Source organism: Scyliorhinus torazame, chromosome 14 (assembly GCF_047496885.1).
Source record: "Scyliorhinus torazame isolate Kashiwa2021f chromosome 14, sScyTor2.1, whole genome shotgun sequence".
NCBI classification, from domain to species: domain Eukaryota; kingdom Metazoa; phylum Chordata; class Chondrichthyes; order Carcharhiniformes; family Scyliorhinidae; genus Scyliorhinus; species Scyliorhinus torazame.
Genome location: NC_092720.1, coordinates 126,283,020 through 126,296,472, shown reverse-complemented (window position 1 = coordinate 126,296,472; position 13,453 = coordinate 126,283,020). Strand labels below are relative to the sequence as shown.

Below are 13,453 nucleotides of genomic sequence, written 5' to 3'. Positions count from 1 at the left end.
CTGACCCCGGATCACTGTCCATGTGGAGTTTGCACATTTTTCCCGTGTCTGCGTGGGTCTCACCCCCATGATGCACAATGTGCAGGGTAGGTGAATTGGCCACGCTAAAGTGCCCCTTGAGTGCGGGGGGGGGGGGGGGGAATTGGGGACCCTAAATTAATAAAAAAGAAAAATAATTTTATACTGGACAATTAATGGGGACCTATGCCTTTAAGATGGACTTTACCTTTAATTTATAAAAGGACACACCAGCGTATGCTGTTTGGTCTAACACCTCTTGATGGATTTGGCTGTCAGCCAAGGACTCTTCCAGATTTCTGGGGTTTAGCTGATAACTTATGATTGGGTGCTGATCATTCTGGAATGGTCTGCAAAGGCAGAGGGGCTTCATCTTGCTTTTAGATTAGTTTTGAACAGAAGCTAGGAGGGTCACAGCTCTTATTTCTCTCACACCGATGGATTATTTCTGAAGGTCCTGAGTAAAGAGCTTACTTTCTGCACAGCCCGTTTGAGTCGCAAAGAAATCCAGTCCAGCATCTGCTGCAGGCAGGGTCAGTTTTTGAAAAACCCTTTCTGAAATCTCATGTGGGGAACTCTGTTCTTAGAAAGGCTTTTAAACATTCTGAGTTGAACACAAATAAGAATTACACAGGCCTCATGCTGTCCTTTAGGAGTGACTGCCCAGATTAATAAGAGTGATTCCCTAGAGGGAATCCTACAGCCTGGAAGTTCTGACAATGCTGCTGCCAGAAGATCCTCATTACGATCCAACGGGTGGTTTCAATCACTCCATATCCTGGGAGGGCAGCTAGCTGCAACAATGTCAACCTTTGGAGCAAGGACACCTCATCTTTTTAATTTCTATTTTTCTCCTTCCCCTCCCTCTCGGTCAGTATTGTGCGGGTGGGACGGTAAAAGGGTAGAGTAGCTGGCTGATATTCTGTTATCAGTATTGCATGCCTTATCTCTATTTCACTTTCTGGTGCCCGTAAGTCATTGGAACAGTCAAGGGCCAAAGATCTCAGAAACCGTTTACAAATTATTGGTTAATGCACTTGTGTTGGTGCTCTGGGGCATGTGGGTCTGGAATTGATTGTGCACTCGCCAAGGGTGTCGTAACAAACTGTATTTTTCCTTTCTTGCAGTTTATAAAGAAATTAGTATGGTGAAATATTGCTCATTACAGACCACCTGAGCTAACTCACTTTTATGCCTGGCCCAAATCTTACCTGCCCTCAGATGTTCAATGATATCAACTCCTGCTGTTCATCTCCTTTTTTAAAAAAAAAAAAAAATATGTTTATTCAAATTTTCCAACAGAATTTTAGCAACCCCCCCCCCCCCCCCCCCCAATAACAAAAAGAAAGAAACACAAACCCAACAGTCAAAAATTATACAACACTTATACATTGGGTTTCCCCATATACAGTAACCCCCCCATATGACATTCCAAGGTACCCATAGGGAAGCCCCCCACCCACCCGAATTCACCCCCCTGAAAGAGACCCCCCCCCACCCCGCCCTTGGGCTGCTGCTGCTGCTGACCTCCTCCTAACGCTCCGTGATATAGTCTAGGAACGGTTGCCACCGCCTGAAGAACCCCTGCACAGACCCTCGTAAGGCAAACTTTATCCTCTCCAGCTTAAAGAACCCTGCCATGTAATTTATCCAGGCTTCCACACGGGGGGGTTTCGCGTCCTACCATACTAGCAAGATCCTCCGCCGGGCTACCAGGGACGCAAAGGCCAGGATACCGGCCTCTTTTGCCTCCGATACCCCAAATAGTGCCAACCCCCAACTCTGCTTGACCTGGATTTTCACCACCTTGGACATAGTCCTCGCGAAACCCCTCAAACCCATCCAGTGCCGGGCACGACCAGAACATGTGGACGTGATTCGCCGGGCTTCCTGAGCACCTCCCACATCTGTCCTCCACCCCAAAGAACCTACTCAACCTCGCCCCTGTCATATGGGCTCTGAGTAACCTTGAATTGTATTAGGCTGAGCCTGGCGCAAGAGGAGGAAGAATTAACCCTACTCGGGGCATCAGCTCACAGACCTCATCTATCTCCTCCCCAAGCTCCTCCTCCCACTTGCCCTTTAACTCTGCTACCGAGGCCGCCTCCTCCTCTTTCAGCTCCTGGTAGATCGCCGAGACCTTGCCTTCCCCAACCCATACACCCAAAATCACCCTGTCCTGAATCCCCTGTGCCGGGAGCAGCGGGAATTCCCTCACCTGCCGCCTCACAAATGCCCTCACTTGCATATACCTGAAAGCATTTCCCGGGGGTAACCCAAACTTCTCCTCCAGCGCCCCTAGGCTCGCAAACGTCCCATCATTAAACAGGTCCCCCATTCTTCTAATCCCTGCCCGATGCCAGCTCCGAAACCCCCCCATCCATCCTTCCCGGGACGAACCGATGATTCTCCCGAATCGGGGACCAAACCTCGCTCCTGTGTCGTCTCCACTGCCCCCAGATCTTCAACGTCGCCGCCGCCACCGGACTCGTGGTGTACCTTGTTGGCGAGAGCGGCAGCGGTGCCATTGCCAGCGCCCTCCAGCTCGTGCCCACACATGGACGCCATCTCTAACCTCTTCCACGCGCCCCCCTCCCTCCATTACCCACTTACGGATCATAGCCACGTTGGCAGCCCAGTACTAGCCGCACAAATTCGGCAGCGCCAGCCCTCCCTGTCCCTACTACGCTCCAGAAACACCCTCTTTACCCTTGGGGTCTTATTTGACCACACAAAACCCATGATGCTCCTACTTACCCGTTTGAAAAAGGCCTTGGGAATCATAATGGGAAGGCACTGGAACACAAAGAGAAACCTCGGGAGGACTGTCATTTTAACCGACTGCACCCTGCCCGCTAGCGAGAGTGGCAGCGCATCCCATCTTTTGAAATCCTCCTCCATCTGCTCTACCAACCGCGTCAAATTGAGCTTGTGCAGGGCCCCCCAACTCCCAGCAACTTGGATCCCTAAGTACCGAAAGCTCCTTTCCGCCTAATTCAACGGTAGGTCATCTATCTCTTTTCCCTGGTCCCCTGGATGCACCACAAAGATCTCACTTTTCCCTACATTGAGCTTAGTCCCCGAGAAGTCCCCAAACTCCCTTAGGATCCGCATGACCTCCACCACCCCCTCCACTGGATCTGCCGCATACAGCAACAGGTCGTCCGCATACAGCGACACCTGATGTTCCTCACCCCTTCGGACCAGTCCCCTCCATTTCCTGGACTCCCTTAGTGCCATGGCCAGAGGCTCAATTGCCAATGCAAACAACAAGGGGGACAGGGGGTACCCCTGCCTCGTCCCTCGGTACAGCCGAAAGTACTCCGACCTCCGCCGATTCGTAGCCACACTCGCCACTATATAGCAATCTGACCCTGCTGATGAACCCCTCTCCGAACCCAAACCTCCGCAGCACTTCCCAAAGATACTCCCACTCCACCCGGTCGAAGGCCTTCTCCACGTCCATAGCTGCCACTACCTCTGCTTCTCCCTCCACTGAGGGCATCATAATCGCATTGAGGAGCCTCCGCACATTAGTGTTTATCTGCCCGCCCTTTACAAATCCCGTCTGGCCCTCGTGTATCACCCCCGGGACACAGTCCTAAATTCTCGTAGCTAGCACATTTGCCAGCAACTTAGCATCCACATTGAGGAGCGAGATCGGTCTATACGACCCACATTGCAGTGGGTCCTTGTCCCGCTTCAGGATCAGAGAGATCAGCGCCCCGGACATTATCGGGGGAAAGGTCCCCCCCCCTCCCTTGCCTTATTGAAAGTCCTCACTATCAATGGGCCTAGCAGGTCCAAGTATTTCCTGTAAAACTCGACCGGGAACCCATCTGGCTCCGGGGCCTTCCCCGCTTGCATGCGCCCCAATCCTTTAACCAGCTCCTCCAGCCCAATTGGCGCCCCTAAACCAGCCACCTCCTGCTCCTCCACCCCCGGGAAGCTCAGCTGATCCAAAAATCGTCGCAACCCCTCTTCCCCCGCTGGGGGCTCAGATCTGTATAGAACCCCATAAATATCTTGTTTATTCTCACCGCACTCCACACCGTATTCCCCCCGCTGTCCTTAACTCCACCTATCTCCCTCACTGCCTCTCTCTTACGAAGCTGGTGTGCCAGCATCCGGCTCGCCTTCTCCCCATACTCTTACGTCGCCCCCTGCGCTTTCCTCCTCTGCCTCTGCTTTCCCTGTGGTCAACAGGTCAAACTCCGTCTGGAGGTTCCACCGCTCCCCGAGTAGTCCCTCCTCGGGGGCCTCTGCATATCTCCTGTCCACACTTGAAATCTCCCCCACCAACCTCTCCCTCTCCCTGCCCCCTCTCTTCTCCCTGTGGGTCCTGATGGAGATTATCTCTCCCCTGACCACCGCCTTCCGCGCTTCCCATACTACCCCCACCTGCACCTCCCCGTTGTCGTTGGTCTCCAAATATCTTTCAATGCATCCCCGCACCCGCCCGCACACCACCTCATCCGCCAATAATCCCACATCAAGATGCCACAGCGGGCGCTGGTCCCTCGCCTCTCCTAACTCCAGCTCCACCCAGTGCGGGGCGTGGTCTGAGATGGCTATGGCCGAATACTCCGTTCCCTCCACTGTCTGGATTCGTGCCCTACTCAGAATAAAAAAATCTACCTGGGAGTAGGCTCTATGGACGTGGGAAAAGAATGAAAATTCCCTGGCCAAAAGCCTGACAAACCTCCATGGATCCACTCTTTCTCCCCCCCCCCCCCCCCAAAAAAATCTGGTCCATTAAACCCCGTAAGCACCTTGGCCGCAGCTGGCCTCTTACCCGTCTTGGACCTAGAGCGATCCAGTGCTGGGTCCAGCACCATGTTGAAATTCCCCCCCCCCCCATTATCAAGCTTCCTACCTCCAGGTCCGGAATCCGACCCAGCATGCGCTTCATAAATCCGGCATCATCCCAGTTTGGGGCATATACGTTTACCAGTACCACCCGCGCCCCCTGCAACCTACCGCTCACCATCACATATCAACCTCCATTATCCACTACAATATTCATTGCCTCAAACAACACCCGCTTCCCCGCCAGTATTGCAACCCCTCTGTTCTTCGCATCCAGCCCTGAATGGAATACCTGTCCTACCCATCCCTTTCTCTGCCTAACCTGATCTGCCACCTTCAAATGTGTCTCCTGGAGCATAACCACATGCCTTCAGTCCCTTTAAGTGTGCGAACACCCACAATCGCGCTGGCTGCAGCATACCGAACTTCACCCCCTTCCGATGGAGCACTGCCTTGGCCCGATTGAAACCAGCTCTCTTCGTAGCCACCTCTGCACTCAAATCCTGGTAGATTTGAATCTCCGTGTTCTCCCACCTGCTGCTCCGCTCTTTCTTGGCCCATCTCAGGACACACTCTCTGTCCATACAGCGGTGAAACCTCACCACTACAGCCCTTGGTGGCTCGTTAGCCTTGGGTCTCCTCGCTAGGACCCGCCTTCTAACTCCAGGGGCCTCGGGAAGGCTCCCGCACCCATCAGCGAATTGAGCATCGTGCTCACATATGCCCCAGCATCGGGCCCCTCCACTCCTTCAGGTAGAGCCAGAATCCGAACATTCTTCCTCCTCGACCTATTCTCCAGGTCCTCAAATCTTTCCGCCTACCTCTTGTGCAGCGCCTCGTGCGCCTCCACCTTCACCGCCAGGCCCAAGATCTCATCCTCGTTCTCCGAGGCTTTTTGCCGCACCTTCCGGATCGCCGCCCCTTGGGCCTTCTGGGCCTCCACTAGCTTCTCAATCGACGCCTTCATTGGCGCCAGCATTTCGGTTTTCAGCTCCTCAAAGCGGCGTTAAAGAAACCCCTGCTGCTTGGTCTCCACCTGCCGCCATCTTGTTTTTCCTCCCTCGCACTTTTCGCTGCTCCAAGATCACTTTTTTCACCGCTCCACTCCTGGTCCAATCCATATAATGTCGGGGGGACCTTGCTGTCACCTTCCTACATTGGAAGCCTCGAACAATTGCCGTTGGGGCCCCTCTAGAAAGCCCAAAAGTCCGTTCCCGGCAGGAGCTGCCGAACCTAGGCATAGCCGCAACCGGAAGTCGCTGTTCATCTCCTGACAGCCAATTGGTGAAGGATAGGAATGGTACAAACCTTTTACTCAGTCTTACATTTATTTGCAGAGAACATTCCAAGCTTGTAATTGTGTCGCCATGTGTACTCAAGGGAAACCCAGTTAATGAACACAATATGCAATTAAAATGCAATTGAAATTCCAGTGATTCGTGCATGGGGCTTATACTTTCCTCCAGTGCACTGGGGCAGAGGCAGTCCATCAGCTGAGTTACCAACAGAAATACCATCGTAATCAGAAACATGATAAGTTTTAAGAAAAAATTCCATATAGAGTGGCAAATGTCAATGGGTAATTTCATTCTAAGCAGAATACACTAAACCCTTTCAGTGATTTTGAGAAGCAGCGTGATATGATTACATGAAGCCAATCTCGGATGTCGAGTCAGGAGAGGGCTCTTGAAATTTTATATCTATTTTTATCTGGCAGGTAGGATTGCTAACTAATTGTTATCCAGCCTGAAGGCTGTAGCCCGATGGGCTAACTATGGTGCCTGTACTCTGCTGTTAGCTGACTGCAGTGCTGTGATGATGCTGGTGGAAATGATGAAGGGGCTAGACTGAAAAAGTGTACACCACCTATAGTTCCTTCTTGGTGAAACCTTTTACAGGTGAAAGCAGTCCTTCAAAGTCTGGCATATACCGAATCTGAAAAAAACAACTATGGCCATATCTCTGCTGTTTTCGTGTTCCAGTGCATTATAATCATCTTTGGAATGTCATATCTTTTGACTTTGCAGTCTGCCTCATCTGCCGTCGAATGGTAGTGTTTCTCACGGTGGTATTGTCTGGTTAATGCAAGGGCACATGCTTGTGACTTACACAGGCCTGTTGCTTCTGTGGATAGCGGACACAAGTAATTGGTTGTAACTAACATGAACCCCAAGCAGATGAATGTAATGGTGTGGACCTTTTTTTGGTTTTAGCGGGTGATACATGCTTATGGTGGTTGGCAGGCACAGTGGCACATAGTCTTCAGTGGATGGCAGGTGCAGTGGTGCACACCAGTCTTAAGTGGCTGGCAGCTGCTGTGCAATTGCAGTTCTCAGTCCTTGCAGACATTGGCATTGCCATGGGCCGTACTACCTGTAACACCTTTAACACTGGGATTGCTGGAGTAAAAATTATTTGGGATTAACTCTGCCTGGCTTACTGAGTATAGGCTTGAAGAATTGCTGCAGTATTTTTCAATCGCCCCAGCTGATACCATGTAAAACTATAGGATTGTTTGTCCCAGTCCAGCCTGTTGATTGTTTTTTCTGATCTTTCTCAGCTTTAAGACAATTATTTCATACATTGATGAGCAGTTTGAGCGGTACCTGCATGATGAAAGTGGATTGAATAGACGTCACATTATTGATAACCGGGTCCACTGCTGCTTTTATTTCATCTCTCCTTTCGGCCATGGGTAAGCATGGTTACTTGTTCAGTGTAATGAAATAATATGGTGTCAGTTGTTGCAGGGACCATTCTGTGATTATTAAAGAGGAGTGGCACACAGTCATTGCAGTGTTCTCTGTGCTTCAAATTATTGACTGGCCTGAGCTACCAATTGGATGGTTAAAGTGGTGTGCAATGATGTGTCCAATCTCTAGTTACAATTTATATTATTTTGATTGTCACAAGTAGGCTTACATTAACACTGCAATGAAGTTACTGTGAAAATTCCCTAGTCGCCACATTCCGGCACCCGTTCAGAGAATTCAGAATGTCCAATTCACCTAACAGGCACGTCTTTCGGGACTTGTAGGAGGAAACCGGAGCGCCCGGAGGAAACACACGCAGACACTGGGAGAATGTGCACAGACAGTGACCCAAACGGGAATTGAACCCAGGACCCTGATGCTATGATGCAACAGTGCTGACCACTATGCTGCCGTGCCGCCCATGACGGCTAATACCAAACATTTTGGGGGGGTGATTCTAGGGTCAATAAGCTTCCTGAACTGAGAATGAAAGTCTGTTCCCTATCTCCAAAATTCAGTGTTTATGATTTATTTATATTTGGTATTTTCCCTACATTTGCTTTCTCTCCCTCTTCTCAATCCACCACACTCGATCTGAACTATCCTGTTTGTCTTATTTAATTATAATCCAATAAATAATACACAAGATTGCCTGTCAGCAAACTCTTCCAATTATCTGGGATAGGATCATAGAATGATTACAGAGGCCACTCGGCCTGTTGTGTCTGTGCAAGAGCAATTCACATAGTGCCACTCCCCTGCCTTTTCTTCGTAATATTGCAATTGTTTCCTCTTCCGGTAATCCAATTCCTTTTTTGAAAGCCATGATTGAATCTGCCTTGGGGAGGCACGTGGTGCAGTGATTAGCACTGGGACCACTGTGCCGAGGATCTGGGTTTGAATCCCGGCCCTGGGTTGCTGTCCGTGTGGAGTTTGCACATTCTCCCCGTGTCTGCGTGGATTTCACCCCCACAACCCAAAGATGTGCAAGTTAGGTGGATTGGCCACACTAAATTGCCCCTTAATTGGGAAAAAATAAATAATTGGGTACTCTAATTTTTTTAAATTTAAATTGTATGATTGAATCTGCCTCAACCACACTCGGGAAGCACATTCCAGATCTTAACCACTCGGTTTAAAAAAAAAAACTTGTCCCGTGTTGCCGTTGCTGCTTTTGCCACTCATCTTAAATCGGCGTTCTCTAATTTTCAATCCTTCCACCATTGGGAGTAGGTTGTCCCAATCTACCCCTGGTGACTTTGAATACCGTTGGAAAAAAATCTCCTCTCAACCTCCTTCTAAAAAGGAGAATAACCGCAGCTTCTCCAAGCTATCTACAAGCTGAAGTTACTCAACACTGAAACCATTCTTGTAAATCTTAACCCTCTCTAATATCTTCATATCTTTGCCAGAACTAGACACAGTACTTCAATTGAGACCGAACCAATGTTTTATAAAGATTCACGATGAGATTGTTCCTTTTGTACTCTGTGCTCCTATTTATAAAGCCCAGAATTCCACATACTTTCTTAACTGCTCTCTTAATCTGCCCTGCCAAATCATAGAGTTTGTGCACATATACCTCCAGGTCCCACTTGCTTCAGATTCATGCAGTTTATTTTATTTTGTCTCTTCCCATTCTTCTTGCCAAAATCATCATGTCTCCTGCATTAAATGTCATCTACTATTTAGTTGTTAGCCCATTTTCATCCATCTGTCTTTTTAAGTTTAACACTACCCTCCTCTCAGTTCACAGTATTTCCAAGACTTGAATAATTAAAAATGTTAAAATTGTGCCATGAATTAATATAGATTAAGAGCAGGGTTTCTACAGTGACTCCTGGGGAGCCTCACTCAAACTCTACCTCCAATCCAGAAAGCAACTGTTCACCATGTTTCCTGTCCAGCCATTTTTGTAACCATGTTGCTGCTATCGCTTTTATTCCATGAACTCCTAACTGCTCACAGATCTGTTGTGCGCCAATTTATCAAATTGTATTTTTTTGGTTTTTTAGACTCAAGCCCTTGGATGTGGAGTTCATGAAGGCTATACACAATAAAGTGAACGTTGTTCCTGTCATTGCTAAGGCTGACACCCTTACACTGAAAGAAAGAGAGAGGCTCAAAAAAAGGGTAGGCACAGTAACCAGTACGTGAAAAATTAGAGGATCACTCAAATTTCAGGCTAAGACGTTTTACGGCTGTATTACCAGTGAAAACTTGATACATGGCAATGGTAGCTCATACAATCTTGGGGTTATCCCCTTCCTGTCACTTGTCTTTTGGTAACGCTGCTATTCCATGTATCTCTTTAACATCCATTCATGAGCTGCCCTGGATGTCAAGACCTCGAAGAAGGCAAATGAATCTGGGTGGGCATTACTTCAATAGTTTAGTTGGCCTTGTTTTGTTTCTCTTTATACCTGACACATTTAGCAACTGCTCCAAGTGAATATTATTAAATCAGGAGCTTAATGTACATCAGATGTACAGGCTTGTGTCCTTCAGCAACATATTTCAATAGACTTGCTTTCTAGAGACATGCTCTTCAGTTGTGAATGATCATTCAACAGAAATCTACTTCTGAAATCTTGGACTTGGAATTAAGCCATACGGATATGCAAGTATGGTTGGTCTGTGTTCAGCCTGAGATACATGTAACTGAAGTCTCTCATCATTGGGACCATTCTTGTGGCTCTTTGTACTGTCTCTAATGCCTTCACATCTGTCCTAAAGTGTGGTGACCAAAATCGGACACACTACTCCAGTTGAGGCCGAACCATTGTTTCATGAAGGTTCGCCTTAATTTCCTTGCTTTGGTACTCTACGCCTCTATTTATGAAACTTCGAATCGAGATGCCTTTTTAACCATCTCAAACTTGCCTTGCCATCTTCAATATTTTATGCACATGTACCCCCAGATCTTGCCCTCCCTTTAGAAGTCAGGAGGTTGAGAATGAATTTATCCTGGGTTAATTAGAAGCGAAAGATTGGTAGACAAAAGGGAGGTGGTCCTGGTATGGTTGAGGTGCATTGCCATGATGGGGAAAGGTAGAACAACCAAAATCAGAACTCCTGAAGTGTGAATGAGTTCGAGTAAGATGAAACAAAAAGGGGGTGTTGCATATGAGGTTATAATATTGGGTTTTGGGACTGTCTCGAGTTTTAAGGTAAAATGAAGGGGGTGATATCTGTTCTGAAGTCTGACTGACAATAAACCTGGGCGGTTTGATGGTGTTCGAGATCAAAGGAAGGCTTAAGATTGTTTTAGTAGGAAGAAGGTGAAAGGCGGAGAATGGCAGAAACCTGTGTGTTACCAGTGAGGACTGAGTCTCAAGTCCCAGAAAAATGTTGAGAATGCCTGGTTGTAAACAGTTGTACACGAAACTGTCCATTTAATTTCAAGGTGAAAGAGTTAGGCTCTCAAGGATAATTAATTAGCATTTCTACTGAGATACTAGGGCCATGTGATTCATGTTGCCATGAGGAAGGATGCAGAGGACAACATTGTAAAGATCAGGTTACAGCTTTTCCCAGTATATTGTTAGGAATATTCGGAGTCTGCCTGGATCTGTCAAAGAGAACTGCTAGAGGCCAAAAATGGCTCTCTGGTTCCGCATGTAGGTATGTGGGTGGAAGTCGTGCTTGGATTGAAAAGCCCCAAATCTGTGGCGAGTTACAAAGAAGCTCAAAGAGTTGCCAAGCTGGGCTAGAAGAAGAGTCTTTGGAAAAAGAAAACCTCACTGTGAAAGATTGTTCTCCGATTGCAAGTTACCAGGCTAAGAAAAGAAATGAAGAGGAATAAACCTTCAGGAACTAAGAATCACTTTGTTTACTTATAGGAAACTGAAATATCTAAACGACAGTGTTATGGTATACACGTGACATGACGTGTTTTTATTTGGGTTGGGATAAGAACATGAAGGCTATTCTGAGATTTAAATTGGAAGTTGCCTGCGAAGATGGTGATATTAACTAAACACCTGGGCCGGGTTTCTCCGACCCGGTCTCTGGGGGAGGTGCGAATCCCGCCCTGACACTGGCTGCCCTATTCTCCGGTGCCGTTTTTCGGGGGCCGGCGGGATTCCTGCCCCGCCGGTCGGGGGCCGTTGACAGCGGCCCCCCTGGCGATTCCCGGGCCCCGATGGGCCGAGTGGGGGTAAAGTTTTGCCCAGTCCCACCGGCGTGAATTACTCACCTCACACACAGCGGAACCTGGCAGGTAAATGTGCAGGGGTGGTCAGATCCGATCCGATCCCCGGGGGGGGGTGGCACGGTGACCTGGCCTGCGATCGGGGCCTACTGAAATGCGGGCGGGCTGGTTCCGTGTGGGTCCTTCTTTCCTCCGCTCCGGGCCCCTTTTAGGGCTCCGCCATATTGCCCGGGGCCGGCACGGAGAAGGGAACCCCTGCGCATGCGCGGAAATACGCCGGCCGCTCTGTATAAGCGTGGAAATACGCCGGCCGTTCTGCGCATGCGCGGAAATACGCCGGCTGGTCCGCGCATGCGTGGGATCACACCGGCCGTTCCACGGATGCGCAAACTCGTGCTGGCCCTTCACCGCTGGCTGGAGATGGGGGAACTACTCCGGCGTCAACCTAGCCCCCGAGAAATGTGAGAATTCCACACTTTCGGGGGCTGTTGATGCCGGAGTGGTTGGCGCCGGTTTTCCTGCCCCTGTGGGGACATAGCCCCATTGTTGTAGAATCCCGCCCCTAGTTTCTAATTGTTTGTTGCAGTAGCTGGCTGAACCTGAAATCTTAATGCGTCATTCTTTCAGCTATTAGCTGGAAGTTCACAATTTCAGTCTCTACGGGGATCGTAGCAGGTGTGTATAACAGATGCCAGGTACACAGAGGAAGAATTCAGGATGTCCAATTCACCTAACAGCATGACTTTCGGGACTTGTGGGAAGAAACCAGAGGAAACCCACGCAGACACATGGAGAACGTGCAGACTCCGCACAGGCAGTGACCCAAGCCGGGAATCGAACCTGGGACCCTGACGCTGTGAAGCAACAGTGCTAACCATTGTGCTATCATGCCGCCCACTTGAAAATGCATTGCTGTTCCTTCACTGTCGTTGGGTCAAAATTCCAGAACTCGCTAACAGCACTGAGGATGTACCTACACCTCGGGGACTGCAGCACTTTAAGAAGGCAACTGACTACCACCTTCTGAAGGGAAACTAGGGATGGGCTATAATTGCTGGCCTAACGAGCAAAGCCCACATCCCGTAAACAAATAAAAAATAAAATATGAAGTGATGGATACATTTTCATAGGGAGTTCCAGAACAGAGAAACCTGAGGGTATAAGTGCATAAATCCCTGAAGATGGCAGGGCAGGTTGAGAAAGTAGTAAAACTGCTGAACCGATCTTGAGTTTTATATACATGGAGCCATAGAGTACATAAGCAAGGGAGTTGAGTTGAACAGTCATAAAATTCTGGTTCAGCCTCAACTGGAATGTGTGTCAATCACGGCCATCACATTTTAGGAAGGATGCTAAGGCTTTGGAGAAGATGCTACGGCTTTGTAGAAGAGCTGCAGGTATGAGGCCCCTCAGTTAAAACTGGGGTTGTTCTTGCAGAAGAGAATCTTGAGAGAAGATTTGACGGTGGTCAAAATCATGAAGAACCTGGGTAGAGTAGATGGGGAGAATCTGCCCCCAATGGTGGATGAGTCAAGAATCCAGACACAAGTGTTAAATATCAAAGGTTATGTGAGATTTTAAAAAATATATAGTGAGAGGTTACAATCTGGAATACACTGTTCAAAAGGATGTTGGAGGTAGATTCAATCATGGCTTTTGAAAGAGAATTGGATAAGCACTTATACAGAATAGATACATTCCAATGAGTAAGAAAACGTAC

At 48.6% G+C, this 13,453-nt stretch overlaps 1 protein-coding gene across 3 annotated transcripts in view; it reads left to right on the top strand.

Annotated features, from left to right (window-relative positions):
* LOC140390019 (septin-2) overlaps nucleotides 1–13,453 on the top strand; it is a 138,210-nt gene that overhangs the window by 73,988 nt on the left and 50,769 nt on the right. For all 3 annotated transcript variants that reach the window (XM_072474845.1, XM_072474847.1, XM_072474846.1), the window contains 2 exons: nucleotides 7,388–7,522; nucleotides 9,596–9,713. In XM_072474845.1, coding sequence (XP_072330946.1) covers nucleotides 7,388–7,522; nucleotides 9,596–9,713 — 253 coding nt within the window. The remainder of the gene's footprint in view (nucleotides 1–7,387; nucleotides 7,523–9,595; nucleotides 9,714–13,453) is intronic.